The sequence below is a fragment of the Adiantum capillus-veneris genome, chromosome 29 (assembly GCF_014529385.1).
Source record: "Adiantum capillus-veneris isolate H3 chromosome 29, ASM1452938v2, whole genome shotgun sequence".
Classification (NCBI taxonomy): Eukaryota; Viridiplantae; Streptophyta; class Polypodiopsida; order Polypodiales; family Pteridaceae; genus Adiantum; species Adiantum capillus-veneris.
Window position 1 is genome coordinate 102,053,557 of NC_140959.1, and position 19,781 is coordinate 102,073,337.

A 19,781-nucleotide genomic window follows, 5' to 3' on the forward strand; every position below is an offset into this window, starting at 1 on the left:
GAAATAATGAGCTTCACTCATTTACAAAAGTGAAGTGGTTGTAAAAGAGGGGCCTCAAATTTTGGCACCTTAACTAATACCAACTTCACAAAAGAGGTGCCGTGGAGTTTGGGGCTAGATTTTAGGCCTTTCTCTTACAGATTCTCTTCTCTGTTGTCTTATGCTATGCTCTATTTTTTGTACTCTCTAATCAAGTCTCTATCCCTTACAATTCTCTTACACACTCTTACAATCTTATCTATGTCAATTCCATGTTATGTGTGTATGTGTGTGTGCGCGCGCGCTTGGAAATTGGGAAAAGAGGTGGAGAGGTTGATGGTGATGTTTGTGAGCATGTGTTGAATAGTTTAGGCAACCAGTCTCCCCCACTTCTTCTCCCAACATCTTTGGGCCCTAATCGTTGTCATGCTGAAGCCTCACCCTGTTGCTGCAGAGCAGATTGCTCGATTGAGATAGGCTCAAGTTTGGCCTCCCACTCAGTGTGCAATCACACATAGCCTAAATTTATTGGTTGTTGTGTCAAATTGTACATGTTCCTGTGTGCACATTTTGCAAAGGTGATAGTTTGGAGGTTTCTTTGAAGGTTTGTCTGTGCCTGAGAGAGAGAGAGAGAGAGAGAGAGAGAGAGAGAGAGAGAGAGAGAGAGAGAGAGAGAGAGAGAGAGAGAGAGAGAGAGAGAGAGAGAGAGAGAGAGAGATTGCAACCCTTCACTGAATGGCAATGGCAATTCAAAGTCCACCCAAAGATGCCCCATTTGCTGACGACCCTAAGGTGGATCTTTTTGAAGATGATGATGAGTTTGAAGAGTTTGAGAACGAAGAGTGGGATGATGAAGAGGAGGGAAAAGATGCTTTGCAACAATGGGAGGTTGATTGGGATGACGATGATGTGAATGATGATTTCTCACAGCAAAAGGAGCTTGAGAAATGATCTGATAGCTAGTTCAATGTTAAGCTATTTTTACTTGGTAAGCCAAAGGAGATTTTCTTGTTTCTTGAATGTGGAATTGGCCACTTGGCATGATTTGAGCCACTACCCACCGCTCAAATCGCACGGCCAGAAGCCCCGCTAGAAACAAGTTAAAAAACAAGAACATCGCTTTTATTAGACTGCTTATCAACCTTTAGAAAAGCGATGAGAGCCCTTGCCAGAGAAAGAAGAGGAGACAAACAACGTGACACAACAAATTAAGCATAGCATAATAGTGTAGAGGAGAGAATCTGCAAGAGAAAGGCCTAAATCTAGCCCCAAACTCTACGGCACCTATTCTTGTGGAGTTTGGTATTTAATATATTATTTGTGAGTTTAAGGTGCCAAAATTTGAGGCCCCTCTTTTACAACCACTTCACTTTTGTAAATGAGTGAAGCTCATTAGTTCTTGCATGTCCCATAAGGGAAGTTCCCACTATATTTATTACAGATCCATAGTGGCTTATTGAAATGAAAATCTAAAATACTGTGCAAGTATAAAACGGTCGAGACTTATTGCCTGCGCCTCTTCGTCAACTCCCCGCATTCCACTCTACAAAATCATGATCAGCTCAATTAGCAAAATAAGATAGACAATGCATAATTAACCATCATGTTAGCTATCCCAATTGCACCTAACCACTACAACATGAGGGTGCCCAGTCTCGTAACATCCCTCCCACCAGGGATAGCAACTATCCTCAGTTGCTCAATAGAGAAATGAAATAGACCATGAGTGATGGAAAGTGTGTAGAAGGTTGGAGAAGTTGCGAAAAAACCTTTCACGCATCCATTGGGCATCCTCTCGAGGGTGGCCCTTGAAATTCAAAAGGTAACGTTATAAACCATACCAGTGTATGTAGTGGTGGTCTCGTGATGAACTATTTTTTCAGGGATGAGTTTCTCTTCTTGGTCTACAAGTGAAGGTTGGTCTTCATAAATGTGATGTGTAGGTAGGGGTCCTCTGAATGGTCTTAAAGACTAATGTGAAATGCATTGTGAATGTGCCAGTGTGTAGGTAGGTCTAAACAAAAAGAAACATCATTAATGACAGCAGAAATTTTAAAAGGTCCATAAAAATGAGGAGCAAGTTTAACAAAGACATTTGTATCAACAATTTTGATCCTTCGTTTTTCAATGCAAAGTAAAACATAATCGCCTTCCTTAAACTAGTGTGCCTTGTGGTGCTTGTTAGCATATTTAGTGTAAAGTTCTTGTGAGTGTTTAATTGCAAAATGTACACTTGCATAAATATCATGAAACTCAATAGTGAAATCATCAGCGGTAGGCACAACATTAGAAAGACGTGAAGCAGGAGTAGGAAGAGAGTGACCATATACAACTTCAAATGGAGATTTATCCATGGCAGTGTGAGTGGTGTTGCTATATGCAAATTGTAGAATATGCAAGTAATCATCCCATCTCTTAGGTTGAGAAGAAACATAAGCCTTTAACAAATCAATGATAGTGCGATTGGTAACTTCGATTTGACCATTAGATTCAGGATGAAATGCAGAAGTAAAGTCAAGTGTAGTTCCAAGATTTTGAAACATAGTAGTCCAAAAAAAGCACTACAAAGTTTTGAATCTCAATCAGAAATAATGACTTTAGGCAAACCATGATATGGGAGAACAGTCTTAAGAAACAAAAGTGCAGCTTGATGTGCTGTGAGTGTTTTCTTACAAGCAATGAAATACCCTTGTTTAGAAAAACGGTCAATAACAGTCCAAATCATGTCATGCTTGTGCAATGTGAGTGGGAAACTAGTAACAAAATCTAGTGAAATGTGTTCCCAAGGTCTTTCAAGAATGGGGAGAGGGTGGAAAAGTCCCAATGTCTTACATGTTGTTGCTTTGATGTTTTGAAAAATCAAACAAGTTGAAACAAATTGTTTAACATCAATTCTCATAGTAGGCCAATAGAAATCATGACATAAATTTTAAAAAGTTGCAGCAAATCCTCTATGTCCAGCATAGGGTGGTTTATGCAATCTTCAATAATTAATGTACGGAAAGGTTCACTCACACACAATTTTTGTTTGAAATAAAGGAAGTTTTCTTGAATAGTGTATTCGAGAAATGTGTGCACAGAGTTGTCAAGCATATGCAACCATGTCGTTTTGAAGTCATCATCATGTGCATAAGTGTCAGGCATAGTGTCATGCATAGTGTCAAATGAAGTTCCCATAATGGTTGATAGATGATTAAGTGAGGGTCTTCAACTCAAAGCATCAACTACAATATTTTCTTTACCAAGCTGGTATTGAATGTTGGGCTGAAAACTTTGAATAAAAGTGGCCCACTTAATATGTCTATCATCTATTAAGGGCTGAGACAGTAAATATTTGATACTTTGTTGATAAGTTTTAATGATCAAGTCAGTACCCATTACATAGCGTTTCCAAATTTTCAATGCATTTACCACAGCATTCACTTCTTTATCATAAGTATTGAAGTTTGTTTCAGAATATTTGAATTTACGACTTTCAAAAGCAACTGGATGGTTATCTTGCATAAGGACTGCATCGATACCCTTTCCACTAGCTTCATTGACTACGACAAAGAATGGTCTTTCAAAATCAGGCAGTTGCAATACAGGTGCATTAGTCAAAGCATGTTTAAGTGCATTAAATGAGCTTTCTTGTAAAACAGTCCATTCATAAGGTGTGTTTTTCTTCAACAGGTAGTTACGAACAAATTTCCTGTAATAGCTACAAAGACCGTTGAAAGAACTTAGTTCATGCAAGTTTTTCGGTCTAGGCCATGACTGAATGGCTTTCATTTTCTTTGGCTCTACATGTATTCTCTTACCCGATACGATGTGTCCCAAATATTCAATTTCAGATTGGAAAAATGAACCCTTTTTAGGATTCAAGTACAAGTGATTTTGTGCAAGCAGATCAAATATACGTGTTAAGTGCTCTTTATGCTCTTTTTTAGATTTACTAAATAGTAGAATGTCATTAAAAAATACAATAACAAAATATTGATGTTCAATTAAAATTCTATTCATTATGCGTGTGAATGTGCCCGGTACATTTGTCAAACCAAATGGCATGACAAGAAATTCATAGGGTCCAATTTGTGTTCTGAAAGCAGTTTTGTAGACATCATGTTCAAACATTTTGACTTGGTGATACCTTGATTTAAGGTCAACTTTGCTAAAGATGTTTGCCGCTTTCAATTTGTCTAACAGATTATTCACTCTAGGAATTAGAAACCTATTCTTCATGGTGATCTTGTTTAAAGCCGTGTAGTCGATACGCATACAAATGGCTCCATTTTTCTTGTTCACAAGAAGTACTGGAGCTTCGTAGGGTGAACTACTAGGTCTGATTAGGCCTCAATCAAGTAAATTAGTGATTTGAGTTTGTATCTCCTTGTGTGCGGTTGGAGTTACACGATAAGGTGCTTTACAAGGGGGTTCACTACCCTGCGTAATATCTAGTTTGTGATCTTCAGGGCGTGAAGGTGGAATTTTGGGTGGCAGATCATCCATGCAACAATCTTTAAATTGTGAGAGAAATTCATTGTGTGTAGAGTTGTGTGAAGTTTCGGTTTCAACAGAAATTTGATTGACTAACACTAGATATGTCTTCCCCTGTTTCCGAATTGCTCTTTTGGCTTGAATGTGAGAGAGGAGTGGAAATTGTCTATGTGCTAGTGTTGCTTGGATGAAAAAAGTTTATTATTATGAGTGAGAGACATAGTACGTGTCTTATAATTAATCAACGGGTCAAATTCATGACTAAATGGCATTCCCAAAATGATATCAAGACCATGCAATGGTGCTACCAAAAATATACGTGCTTGTGTAAATTCACCAATGCAAACTTCAACAGTGACTTGGGTTTTACAGTTAAAATGTTGATTATGAAAACGATTTTGACCTTGTGAGGTGAAGAAATTTCAGAGAGAGATAGGTCTTGTGCCAACCGTGCAAGAATAAAATCATGGCTATTGCCATCGTCTAAAAGAGTGGTGACATTTCACCCTTGATTGTGCCTTGCACTTTAGATATAGGAGTACCTAAAGATGATTGTCATCGTGATCATACTTAGGATCATATCCCTCACCGTAATTAGCTTCCAGTTCATTGTCATCAGAATTAGCATCTTCGATGAGGTTAACAGTAGCACCGTTGGGGCGGTCGTTGTTCAAGGGTTTTTGGCTTGGATTTTGGTTGAATCCAATGGAGTGGCCATTGGATTGGCCATTGCCCTTAACAGGACCATTTGGGCACTTATCTGCATAGTGACCATACTGAAAGCATTTAAAACACTTCACCTTTTTGTTACCATTAGAGTTTTGAGCAGGACGTTGGTTGGAAGTTTTTGGTTTCCTCGTTCTTGCGTGTTGTTGTTATTGTTGCTATGAGGTTGAGCAATTGTAGCAAAATTGTCAAATCTGCTTCTCTTGAGAAAGGTACGGCTTTGATGTTTGTTTCTATCAAAGTTAGTAGAGAAAGGAGGTCTCTTGTTACGGTTAGTGCTAGCAGTTTGATCAATGTGAGAGGGTTGTCCACCTTTCTTCTTCTCTACATTGAGGGTCAAATTAATAGCCTTTGACAGAGAATCTGGTTGGAACATATCTACCTCAGTACCAATTTGTAGTGCCAAGCATTATATGTACTTACGCTTCAATTTCCTGCGACTAACATGTTCAATAGCTTGCAATTGAATTAAACAGTTCCAAAAACAATCAATGTAATCCTGTACATCTTCATTCCAACCCTGTCAAATTAAATCCCATTGATGCCGTGCCTTAGCTTTGTGCTGTGCGGGCAAAAATTGAGGTAAAAACACTTTTTTAAATGCGTTCCAGGTACGTGGTCTTCTCTCGTGCTGTTTGGTGGCATTCCACCACAATGCAACGCTGCTAGTGAGATGATTTGATGCACATTTTACCATTTCACGTTTGGGAAAATCTTCATCATGAAAATAGTCATCTAGCTGACTAACCCATGCTAGAACCGTGCTAGCATCTTTAGTGCCATCAAAATCCTTAAAAGTGAAGGCTTTTTTGCCAATTTTTTTTTTGCTTGGCTGGCGGTGCAGATTCTATGTGTGCAAAATGCAATAATTTATCTTCAAGCTATTGCCTTCGCATGCCTTCATATGTGAGGGATTAATACAGATTGGCAAGCTGTTCAGCAATTGTGGGTGCTCGTGGAAGGTGTACCATGATCACTTTTTTTCTATATATATAATAATGCTTGAAAGGGCTATATGGTGATATTTACAGATGCAATATGCAGAATAAGTAAGAGAGAGTAAAATAAATAACAAAAATGAAGTGTACTTAACTTAAATTTGCGTTGGCGTCCAGTCCAGAATGGCAATGCGCTAGGTGCCAGAAAAGTGAGCAGTCAGACGGTTCATCTGCGAGTTTTGGTCGAGTTTTGTGGCGTCCGATCTCCCATTTCCCAAAATTAATGGCAATAAATTTATGCTACTGTTCATCGTAAAATTTAATTGGCAGGGATGGCATAATTGCAATCAGCATAGGTGAGAAAGATTTGAGGTGGTATAGCGATCGATGAAAATATTGTTGACGATGGGCGCAACAATCTTCAAGTAATGCTTTCTTTGAAGTGGTTTAGATGTTAAAGGGCGACCAAATGATCGAGGCTAGATCGGCCAACCAAGGAGCTTTAAAGGGATGAAGGGATGAACAATGGCTTAAATAAGAGGCTTAAGGTTCATTGAGCATCCGATCACTTGAAGGGCTAAGTTAAGCCACATCTCTTCACATGGAAGGTATGAACAAAATCTTATGAGGTTGTCTCCAATCACAGCAGGCAATAATGCACCCTTAATTCATAAGGTTAAAATAGCATGCAATGGGCGGCCGACTGAGTGGAAAAGTAAAGCCTTGTTTTTTTAAAAAGTGTGTGAACACAATTTTGTGAGGTCTACAGCATGCAGACAAAGATGGCCGTCAACGTCACTGTAGAGAGATGATGGAGATGGTGCTACAGGCTGTACAGGGCCGCGAGCAAGGAGAAGAAAAGACTCAGGATGCCAGGGTGCTCCTTTCCATCCTGGGCTTGCACGCTTTCCATGAGGTCGACAGCAGCGATTGCATGTGTGTAGGCGATGGTTCTCACAGAAAATTGCCGACGAGCGAGCTTTGCCTCTAAAGAGTTTGCCCGAATTTCTTGGTAATGTCCCTGTCGATTGCTTCCAAAACTTCTTCTAGAAGATTATTTTGCTGCCTATAATACCTCCTCTTCTTCTTCAACCCAATTGAGAGTTTCGCTATTATCCTTCTCCTCTAAAGCCAAAGTCAACCTTTGGAGTTCTTTAAACTCCGCGTCGTCTCATGTCTCTCGTCTATTCCCGATGTCAAATCGGAGTCACCAAATTTCTCAAAGCTCTTTGGAAATAGTTCATGCTAAGTTGCTTGCCAGCATGTCTTCACAAATCCATAGGAATTAATAGTCACTTGAAATTTAAACTGGCCATACCAAGTCTCAATCGTCGTTAAGCAAATTAATTTGTCGACTTGTCGATTTATCAATTGATCACCAATTAGCTTCAATTTGCAGGTCTGATATTGCCAATTGAAAATTCCTCCTCGGAGTTGAAATTTGATTGCCGATTTCCTTGAACCCGAGGCTCTGATACCACTGTTGGGAGAAAAGGGGAATACCAACTGCTTAAAACAATTCAACCTTGCTCACAGACATTACCATCAACCTCTCAACCTCTTTCCCCAATTTCCAAGCGCACACACACACAAAGCATGTCATTGACATAGACAAGATTGTAAGAGTGTGTAAGAGAATTGTAAGAGATAGAGAATTGATTAGAGAGTATACACAACAAATTAAGCATAGCATAAGAGTGTAGATAAGAGAATCTGCAAGAGAAACGCCAGCCCCAAACTCCACGACACCTATTCTTGTGGAGTTTGGTATTTAATATATTATTTGTGAGTTTAAGGTGCCAAAATTTGAGGCCCCTCTTTTACAACCACTTCACTTTTGTAAATGAGTGAAGCTCATTAGTTCTTGCATGTGCCATAAGGGGAAGTTCCCACTACAATTATTTACAGAGCCATAGTGGCTTATTGAAATGAAAATCTAAAATAATATGCGAGTATAAAACGGCCGAGAGTTATTGCCTGCACCTCTTCGTCAACTCCCTACATTCCACTCTACAAAATCATCATCAACTCAATTAGAAAAATAAGATAGATAGCACATAATTAACCATTACGCCAGCTTTCCCAATTGCAACTAACCACTACAACAAGAGGGTGCCCAATCTCGTAACAGTAGGCCAAGATCCTCCCTATTTATTCCAACAGCACAAGGTCAACAATGTCACTGTTTTCCCCATCGGCATATTGAATGGACTTCTTTTACAGTGAAGCTTCACTACCTAATTATAAACCTACATGCACCTTCCCGGCATAGCGATCATAGCAGCTTTGTGTGCAACAAGACCCAGTGGCCATCTGAACAATATGTCCAGCTTCAACTACCTTACTCGACTCGTTTCTATAGGTGCAACTAGTTATGGCCAGCATATGCCGCTCCAAGTATAGCTCATGCAGATTCAACAACCCTGTGCCCTCAACCATCCTAAAATGTTCATGGAAATGATATGCAACAGGTCCCCATGCCTAATTCTCAAGATTCACACCAATTCTTTTCCGCGTAATTTGCCCATGCAACATGCACTACAAGCCGATTAGAATTGGATTAAAGGAGTATCGGAGACCTTTCAAACCTTGGTTATAATATTTTGCAGATCATCAAGCTGGAGGGTACTTCGGATGCTTGCTGACGTGATGAGCACTCTCAAAGATGAGATATTTTGTACGATCAACCCATGACAGAGGTCTGTTCTAGTGCAGGTACCTACGTTGCCAACCACGATCAAAAGAATCGTCAAAGAGCAAAAGCGGAAGCTAATTATTTTTTAATCCACATAATGAGATTTGATGCTGGAGAAGCCAAAGAACAAGGACTGCGGAGTAATGGAATTTTTGGAGACAGGTATACCAATATGTCAGCATTAGCATCCAATAGCCGTTCAAAGTGTCAATTGACCATTTAACAATGGGTGGTGTAGCAAAAACTTTACAGACAATATGGCCAATATTGCGGCATGTAAGAGCTTCTCTTTCTAAATCGCGTGCAGGCGGCAGCCGATGCGGGCGCAGTTGAGATCAACAACAATAGTATACTACAGTGTTGCTCTTCAAAAGTTACATACAAAGCAGGGAATGTTGTCGGTGTGGATTTGAACACACAACAATTACTACTTTTGGAGCCTTCTTCTTGCCAATAACCATGATTCGATGGAAGATCCTATGAGCAAAGGTCCATGTATACAACATCTCTTGGATCAAGTTCAATGGATGTAGATGGCAGACATCAGTTTGGTATGCTATTCCAGGACAGACAGTGAAAATCTATTCACATCTTCTCAAAGGTCTTTTGTGCAGCAGGCGGTCAAGGTAGAAACTCCATATAGCAGCTATAGTATACCGAACAGGCCGAGTGCGATTATTGCCAACAACGACTTAACATTCCATAGCGTAGGGCATGCTACTCTTAATATATTGTCTTAGTACGGAACCAATTTCAGCATAAAAAAGGACAGAGTTTGTCTACTGTTGAATGCATTTTGCAACCTCAAGATTCAAAAATTATTTTATCCAGTTATACACTCAATATATCATACATGTTGCATGCCAAGTGTCCTCTTGTGCAAATACATTCCTCATGATGCTGCATCTTATCTCAGTTTTCTTGTAGAGATGAGACAACTTTCTTTGCATCTCTTACTGGCTTAGCATATAAGATCCATTACATTGGCAAACATTCAAGGAGGGTTGGCTGGGGTGCTGCGGATTGGAGGGCCGCCAGGGCTTGAAAAGGAGAGTTGGCTGCATGGGGTGGTGGCTGGTGACATCAATTGAACTGAACAGATGGAATCTAGTTGTGTGCAAAAAAGGGCTAGATCTCTTTCAGGCTTCATGCGGCCACCTCAATTGCATAATTAACAGAACTACTAGTACCTTTGTCATAAGCACTGGCTTCTGCATCTTTTGGAGGGATCGCACCTAAACAACCTTCAAGTTGCATCCTTTAACTAGAGATGGGGACACCGACCTCAAGATGCCCATTATCATGTGTAGTTAGGAAGCATGACACATAATGCAGGTTAGTCAGCAAGGAGGCAAGAAGACATAATTGCTGATCGAAATAGCTTACAACACACACACACACACACACACACACACACACACACACACACACACACACACACACACACACACACACACACACACAGAAGGTAGTATTGATCAGAGTACATAGAATATAAAGTTACATTTGCATGTTTTGTGTATGGCAGGGAGGACACATATTCACAACATTGCACGTTCCAATTGCACAAGCGCAACTCCATCTCGACAACACTGCAAGGTCCGTTATCTAAATCCAATTTCCCATGCGCATGCCTTTGCTTGGCACAACACATAAACGTTACGCGGTAGGGCACGACTACCGTTTGTTATAATTTTTTGGAGAGACCACAGTGCCAGCTCTCCACCATACTTTTGTATGGCACCTCTGTATGACGTGCATTGTATACTTTGCACTTTTAGTCTGTGACGTTTCATTGCAAGACGATATGTTTAACTATTCACATTGCTTTTTTGTAGCTTGACTCAAATATCGGCCTATAGATTGGACAATAAAAAAGTAGCAATACAACATTACAGGTCAGTAAAGCACCTCATTTATTGTTGCAGTTCGTTCATGCTTTATCTATTTGCTTGTTTTAGAACTTTTTGCATTACTTCCTTTGCTTTGGTTTATTTGGATCTCGTTTTCAGAACTACTCCAATGTCGATCAACATCTTCACATGTTAGTTACTGTTAACCCTCACGGACGCCCTATCACCTTCGATGGATGCATCTTATTTATTTGATTGAGTCATGGACCGGGCTTGTCGGTCCAATAGGTGTGTAGGTGATCGTCGATGAGATGTGCACCGTTTATCTTATTTTTATAGTAGTTTTGCAATGACAGCATATGCATATGATGTCTATCTGGTCAGAATGGACTTCTGTTTCTACCCCATGTGCTCCTTGATGAGTACATCAAGATTATATGCCCACACCAAATTTTGCAAATTGAAATTGCACAAAATCACCACTTTGACAGGGAAATCCCATGAAAGAGTAAAACTCCCTCAATTATCAATCTATAAGCCCAAATGAAATGAAATTTCAACATGCAAAAGATGGGTATAAAGTCAAAAAATCAATTTTGTTTCCGGAATTACGGAGGCACACATGCCTATACACACCCGGAAACACACGCACATAAGCAGAGAAAAGAAGGGGGAAGGGGAAATGACGTCAAGAGACAGTAGAGAAAGGTCCTCTTGCATAAACCACACCATGTACAACCAATCCCATGATGGCACAACCTCGGCAAAAAGACAATTCCTCAAAGCCTACACAAGCCAAGGAGCATCTTGGCAAAAAGCCACCTTGGTCAAAAGACCCAAAAATGAACGGCTACCTCCTTTTATAGGGGTGTGTCTAGGAGACGTAAAAAAGAAATAATGGATGAGCTCCCATCTTGCTGTCCACTGGCCGTGAGATCCTCCCCTTGTATTTCCCTTGACGGCATTGGGCTACTTCTCCTTCCATCGCGGGACCCCTCCCCTTTACTAGCAATAGCGACATCGCTATTGGGAGGGGCTTTTGCCCTCAAAAATTTTCCCTCATTAGGTGCGGGCACAAGCCCTTCAGGGCTGCCATGTCATCACTATCCAGCAACCGCCGGCGGCGGTCGTCAGCGCGCGCCACCAACTGCAGCGCCCCACGGGCACCTCCAGGGTTGCCATGTCATCACTATCTAGCAACCGCCGACGGCGGTCGTCAGCGCGCACCACCAACTGCAGTGCTCCACGGGCACCTCCGTCACCTACCTCGGCCAAAACTGGCACCAAGTCAACACCTGCGGAACGCCATCCACCACACACCATCGCCAAGGAGCTCACGCTCCCTTCACACACTTCAAATGGGCGCCCCTACTTGGGATAAATACCCCGGCACCCGGATTCCAACTCGTGCATGTGGGACTGTCTTCTGCCGCGTGGCAGCACCACAAGGCCCAAGTCTTCTAAGTCTTTTGTAAAAGTTTGAGTGCCCTTTCTTTTTTCTCCAAAAAACATCCTATTTGATGGAATAAATCTCCAACCTTTTGCACTACTTGCCAACTGTTCACTGACGATCCAATCATCGAGCCGCAAAGCTGTGCTGATAATCCATTGGACCGACTCCGACTACCGCCAACCTTGCTGCACTTCAAAATTCTTCGAGTCCCCAAACTGAGGCTGTAAAAATGCCAATTTTCATCTGCAATCAACTTCTGACACAGACACCCAATCTTCAGACTTCTGTATCTTTCCACTCCGAGCTCGGTTTGACATGCAGTCAATTCTTTCTAGCTCTGTATGATGCATATCCTACTCTAGAACCTTGTCGAGGCTCAAAAGACGTCAGATGACACACCTCCCCATGTGGTCAGGTGGGCACCACCTAGCCCCCGACAAAACTTCCATTGGCCATATCTTGCTATTCGTGGCTCCTATCTACAATCTGAAAAGACAGGTAGGCTCCATAAATTGAGCACTACACGCCCATACCCTGACTTCCACTTGGACCATTTATCCCTAGCTGTCCTGTCCGACAAGAATCTGCAACACACTGAATCTTCAACCTTCCATAACTTGGGCTCCGTAGCTCTGTTGGATGAGCCGTTTGGACTTGCTCCTTCAACACTTCAAGCTCTACATTCTTGGACCCAAAGATGTACCTTGAATCTCCTTCACCTGTTACCCAAACTCAGTCATACACCTCCGCTGCTACCTGTCATCCCATGATCTTCCTACCTGCTCCAGCCTTTTGTCATGCTTCTGCTAGCCTGCACATATCTGCCCATGCCATATTCTATGGTCGACACACTTTGGCTGTACCAACGGGACTATGACTGAAAATTGGATGCTTCGATGCAAATTATGACTGGATTTTGCTGTCTTCAAACTCTGTTGTATTGCTGAATTTGCCTTGCTGAATACGCAGGTTTGGCAATGCAAAAACATTGGTCTGGGCTGCTGAAATCACCCTATTACTGTTGACAGAAAATGCTAATGGCTGGCTAAAATGGCTGTGCAAAATGCAGGTTCATGGCTGTCCCACAACGCTGGTTATTGCAGTAGAAAAACGCTGGTTCGTGGGCTGAAAAACACTGATGAGGCTATGTGAAAAACACTACCTAGTAGGTGCAAAGAAAACTCTGAATTGCAGGGGTTCACAAGCGCTGGAATGGCTGAGGTTGCCAATGCTGAAAACGGTGAAGGCTGAGGTTCCCAAGGGCTGAAAATGATGATGAGGCTATGTGAAAAACGCTGCCCAGTAGGTGCAAAGAAAACGCTGAATTGTAGGGCTTCACAAGCACTAGAATGGCTGAGGTTGCCAAGGCTGAAAACGCTGAACAAAAACACTGGCTGAGGCTGTCCAAAAATGCCAGGTTGAAGGGGGGGTCGTCTTGCTGAGAAGGGTCTCCAGAGGCCTGTGCACTTGAGTGCCTGATGGTCTCCTTCTTCTTCTGCCAGATAGTGCTAGTGCTAGGTTGCTTATATATTATCTTAGCGAAATTGCCCTAGCTAGTTCCCAACAAAAGTCACTTAAAATAATAAGTGAAAAATGTCAAAAATAGGGAAAATAGGTTTCATGCACTGGAAAATTTCCCTGATGGATTCTGATGGGAATGTTGATGATCATGCTATGTGCAACCGGAGGATATGCATCTAATGATTTCTAATCTAAGTGACTGGTCATGCATGGTCTGCGAACAGACTCACAGAAGTGCCAGATCACTTCCTATTCTAGACTGACTTGACTCACTGAACCCTGGTCATGCTGTAGCTTGTCCACGGACACATAGGGTTGGATGTGTCACGTGACACTTGATCTATCTGTCTATTACAATTCTAAATGTCCACGTCATTACATGACTTATTACATTTATAAGCTGGTGATGTTATAGATTGATGTCGAATTACATTTGCAATATTCAAGCAATAATGTAGTATACTACTTGATCCTTACTATTTTATCTTCTAGTAACAATAACAATGGCCCTAGATGCTAGTTTAAATGTTAAAATGTCTATTGGGCCGTTCTTTATAACATGTGCGAGCTACAACATAAATAGTACGTACATGATATCGGAGTATAGCACGTAGCTATATAGTAGGATCCAACTGGAAAATCCCTAACCCGTTTTTGACCTAGATGTTGTTAAACAAAGTATACTATATCCCTATAAGTACGCACTTCTCCATAACAACTGTAATCCCATTGTCTAGTCTGAAAATTCCCCCTTGCATAGCGCATTAATGTTACCAAGAGCTCGAACGAAGAAATGAATATCTCAATAAGTCAACATAGCTAGTCTAGTTAAATAGTGATATATGATATAACACTAACGCAGAACACATATTATACCCCTTGTATAGATCGATAATGTCCCTACATATTGTATACATGTATAGATGGATAGTATCCTTGCATGTATACAAATTATTCCTCTAAAGATACATGTTTTGACAGTCTACAATATACGATATAACGAGAACACGATAATAATTATGGTACCATGAGTTGAGTAGGATAGTGAGTTAGAGATGCATCCTGCCGAGTGCATAAAGGGGCTAGAGGCACTTGTCGTTTTCATGCGCTGTAGGTGCTCGTAGATGGCACACGAAAAATTGAGCACAGAAGAATTCTCCAGCCATCCAATGCACAAGTCGTAGAAGAGCCGGTGGAACAATCACCCCCAACAGTTTTTGGAAAGTTATTTTCCTCTTTTGGCCACTTGTGACCCCCCACAGGCAGTTTGCAAAGCAATGCTCTGTAAAAACTTGTATTGAAGCGGAATTTTGCAGCAGCTCCAGAGCTTCTGTCCAGCCCCTCCAAGCGCTGGAACCAGTTCATTGGACTCCAAAGTTGGGCGCTTGTAGGGGCTCAAGGTTCTCCATGCGCTCGACATGACGGGGCTCTTAGCATAAATATATAAGGTCAAGAGGTAGTAGCAGTGTTAGAAAAGAATCGGGGTCCAATGTATCTTAATCGGCCGAAATCCTAAAATCCCGGTTACATTTTGAACTAGCCTTGATATAAATCGGAAAATTTACACAAGTAATCACTGGCAAAAGGTTTAAATTTTGACCTAAAAACTGGGAGAAATATACATTTTTCCTTCGGTTAGGAAAAATGTATTTTCCTAGCCTTGGGTAGTTGGCCGCAAATTTTGACGTGAAAACCAAGAGAATCTCCTTATTATCTTTGGTTAAGAAAAATGTATTTTTCTAGCCCTGGCCTTGGAGGCTCCACATGGTGCTAGCTGCCACCAAAGTCGTGCTGTAATGAATATTGAATTTTTGCTGCCATGAACTGACCCACTCGCCAACTTGTCCCACCCAAATGGCCAGCAGTGCTCTCTCTCTCTCTCCCCCCCCCCCCCCCTCTCCACCTCTCCCCACACCCTCACTCCCTCTCTGATCATCTGATCTAGGGTGGGTTCACAGTGGGCGGCGGTAGGAGTTGCGTGAGCTCTGTCAGCCAATCAAAAGCGAGCGCGTCGGATCCTCTGTTCACAATGAGTAGCGAAAATCTGTCAGGACACCGGCAAGGCCGGTCTAGACAAGGGCAGGGCCGGGCTAGGCGGTGTGGAACGGGGAGTCCAACTAGGGCAAAGGGCCAGGGGCTTGCCTATATAATGGGTGGTTGGGTGGTGGACTCTCATACCCTAGTTCCCCTCGTCGAACATTGGTATCAGAGATCAGGGGGGAGAGACATGGAGGAAGGGGGAAGGAGATCGATCGATTGCATGAGCATGATTTCTCTCTCTCTCTCTCTCTCTCTCTCTCTCTCTCTCTCTCTCTCTCTCTCAGCACTCTTGGAACTCGTGGAAGCCGTGGGCATGGCCCTTGAAGATACGAAGCCGAAGAGGACGAGGTCGACACCGGCACAGGGCTGTGGGAGTGACTGCTTGCAAGGGAGTGGGAGCCTCGACAAGCCAAGCAACGTGGGCATGAGCCCTTACACTGAGGAAGTCGAAGTCGACCTGCAACCAATCGACGCGGGCATGAGCCCTTACACTAAGGAAGGGGTCGAAGTTGACTTGCATGAAATTGCACCGCGATGGGCTTGATGGATTCGCCTTGGGCCACGGACGATAACTCGTCACATCGCCATGCGCTGAAAAGCTCTGTAATGCCCTGCTTGCAAGGGAGTGGGAGCCTCGACAAGCCAAGCAACGTGGGCATGAGCCCTTACACTGAGGAAGTCGAAGTCGACCTGCAACCAATCGACGCGGGCATGAGCCCTTACACTAAGGAAGGGGTCGAAGTTGACTTGCATGAAATTGCACCGCGATGGGCTTGATGGATTCGCCTTGGGCCACGGACGATAACTCGTCACATCGCCATGGGCTGAAAAGCTCTGTAATGCCCTCCATCTCTTTGAGGCTCTCGACGCAGTCGGTCCGCCATCGTTGCATGAAGCATGCCACTATTTTTTGGAGTAGGGCACCCTATTTTGGGGCCCCCTACTTTATTGTAAGCCCGTATTCCCACGGATGAAAAGTCTTGCAACGCACATGCAAGGATTCCCAAGGGAAAAAAGGATATGAAGGCATCGTAGCAGTGGTCTACCAATCATGCTTTGTCACCATCACAGTCGGCCATAGCCACTGTAGCAAAACAATATATATATATATATATTATTTTTCTCTATTTTGCCCTACCTAGCTAAGGGTTTTGGCCGGTGGATAGTATTCGGGCTCATTTAAGCCATGAGAGCTTGACCAAGCCACATGCAACTCGCATCCACGATGCATCCAAGGATATATGCAAAAGATCATCAGTCGATGGTGAAGAAAGTGCTTGACCTCGGACACGAACACAAATGGATTATCAGGTTTGCAATCTCAACTTCTTGCAATTTTCATGGCTTTATGTATACAATTGTATTGCAAGTCTATGTTATGATGTTGATCTCGGCCATGGTGTCCTGAGAGAGTATCTACGGGTCCAGTATGACCAAGGTCAACATATTACGTCCAATATTGGTAGTCATTACCATGATTTGGACTAAGGAGCACGGCTCTGATAGAGATACCACCTACATGGATTTCTAGATGCACGATTGACTTGTAGTGAAGCAAGCTCAGGCAGGGCTCGTGCCTTATAAGGAATCGGTGATTGGAAAGGCCGATTATTCTTTCAATTCTAAGCAACAGGCTTCGAAATGGTAAAGTCGAATCCACTGTTGACCATGTCTATTGAACCAAACATCAGTATCTAGAAAATCACTTCTTGCGGGCGACTCGTTAGATTCTTTCGGCGGCCCCAGCTTCGTCGTTAAGTGTACTTAATAAGGTACGCAGTTGATTTTTGGTAATGAAGCATCTGCTTGATAGCTACGACATGCAATAGACATGCATACATTTTAGGCCTACACATCACAAGCATGGCTTGTCACAATTACTGTAAGCACCAAACATCTGATTGGTTTAAGGATTGGAATCAAGCATGGCTTGAGTACCAACCACCTTGCTCTGCAACGCGGCTTCTCAATGATTCAATTTGGCTGCAATAGCATAGCAAAATTTCAATGTTTTGGAATCTCAGGGAGACATACCAAGCCTTTTACTGGACCTGTTGAAGAAAGCAAGTTGCTCGGCATGGCCAACTCCTTGTCATGGAGAATTTTTACCACACAATACTGGTTAATTTCAATTGAAATTTCTCGACACGGTCGATTAATTTTGTCATGATATCCGTAGCCACATCCGTTGGCTCTCCACACAAACACATTTACGTGAAGCAAGGCTTCAATTTACGAATCTTGTATTGAGTTTTTTTCCGTTTCGGGTAGGCTATGAGCACACTCTTTTGGGGAATTTCTCCATATGCCTGCAGGATATTTCACAGACCAACTTTCTCTCACGCAACGGAGATGGTTATGATCTACATTTGAGCAAATGTTTCTTCCGACATCTCAAGACAACTGGTTATAGCAGGATAACCAGGTTAGACCATGTTCAATATTGTTTATTTTTCCATGTTTATACATTTACATTGGAAACTAATGCTTTTGTACAAAGCAAAGTCCTTTGACAATTTTTTATGAAGCAAGGCTTCTCCCTTGTGCCAAAGTACTACCCAATGACTTGGAATCACGAGCAGTGGCACACAAGTTTGAAAAAACTGGCAAAATAGGGCATATCACCTCATAGAATCCCTACCAGTTTCAACTGTGCAAGGCACTAATGATTATGGCTCTCACGTTGGAGGCCATCACTCTCGCCAAGGGCTTAGCAATCAGTATGCACGGCATGCTAACCAGGTGGTATGAATTCCACCGCTTCCAAGATTACGCTTCCGCTATCACACAAAACACTCTGTAACTAACAAACTAAGTTCTGGATTGTTTCAATTTACAGTTGTTGTCAACGCACATACCTCTAAATGGAACCTACACCTAGGACTTAGTTCAACGGCAAGGAGCCATATTAAGTCTTTTTTTTTCAAGTCACGACCCCATACATGGTAAGTGGGGCCAACTGTGGCTTAGGTTTTCTCTTCCCTCTCTCGATGAGAGTGGTATACATACCAATTGTTGCATGCTTATAGGATAAGCTGCAAGTCGGGCATAAGATGTGTCAGAGGACACAGATTGGACACAACATATACAAACTCGTCACTTAAAGGAAAGTTCCTTAGTCCAGCATGCTATTCTTCTCTCTCTTTTATTTCTCTCAAGAATAATGAAAACTTCCTAAGAAGTTTTTTATACATGTTTTGTTTGGAAGTCAGCATGAGCTAAGGTGCTCTAACTCCCAGCTAGAAATGGGCCAAGATGACATTCACATTAGTTTTCATCGGTTTTATCGATTGAACACTAATTGTCGTAAGAGCTAGGAGCCACACACACACTGGCTAAGAGCCATTGGCAGATCTTGGGTAAGACCCAACTATTGCCATTCCTTGGGTGATTGTTCTTAGGATCAAACAGATTAGCGCAGTGGCGTACACATCGAACATCTTGACGTTAATGAACGAGAAAGAGTCTTGTCATTTCGGAGGATTATGGTGTCATTTTTGCACTATATGTTTCTAGTGCGACGCTGAAGTTGCGTTTTCGCCACTCTTGCACTTACATCAGCTGAGCTATACCATGGAGTCTCGAGGCAACGAATAGTTGAGACAGCATAGCTGTTGATACGAGCTAGGCACACTCTTTTGGGGAATTTCTTGCTCTCTCTATAGCACTACGAGTGTCTATGGCATCACAGTTTTGGGGTACGACCCAACGGGTGCTTACTAAATCACCCCATACGCATTGAGGATCACAATTTGATCTTTTATACTTTCAAGGAAAGAATTCCGCAATCTACCACGCGGTAGTGGGAAAATTCAACTTCTTAAGTTGAATCTCATCATTCTGTACATGGTTAACTAGGTTGGTTACCGTTACCTACTAGTTGCGCAGTTCTACAAAGGGTCTTACCGTTACCTGCTAGTTGCGCAGTTCTACAAAGGGTCTTACCAAGACGTTTGACTACGTAGCTTCTACCCAACGGGTTTGGATTATGAAGGCACCACCCAGGGTTTCTAGTGCAATTTTGCTTGTTTTTTCACACGTGGATGACGTGTTCCTCTGTAATTGAATACGGATAAGTGAACATTCAGTTCAATCTCCAG

The 19,781-nt window shown here is 42.3% G+C and overlaps 1 protein-coding gene across 1 annotated transcript; it reads left to right on the forward strand.

Annotated features, from left to right (window-relative positions):
• The first annotated feature begins 714 nt into the window (after nucleotides 1-714).
• Nucleotides 715-930, forward strand: LOC147419675 (uncharacterized). The gene has a single exon (XM_086506325.1). It carries the CDS (start codon nucleotides 715-717, stop codon nucleotides 928-930), a length of 216 nt encoding a protein of 71 aa, XP_086362451.1.
• The last annotated feature ends 18,851 nt before the right edge of the window (nucleotides 931-19,781 follow it).

Bases quoted from the DNA above. Each gene is read 5' to 3' on its own strand.
- LOC147419675 (XM_086506325.1), top strand. From the start codon at position 715: ATGGCAATGGCAATTCAAAGTCCACCCAAAGATGCCCCATTTGCTGAC.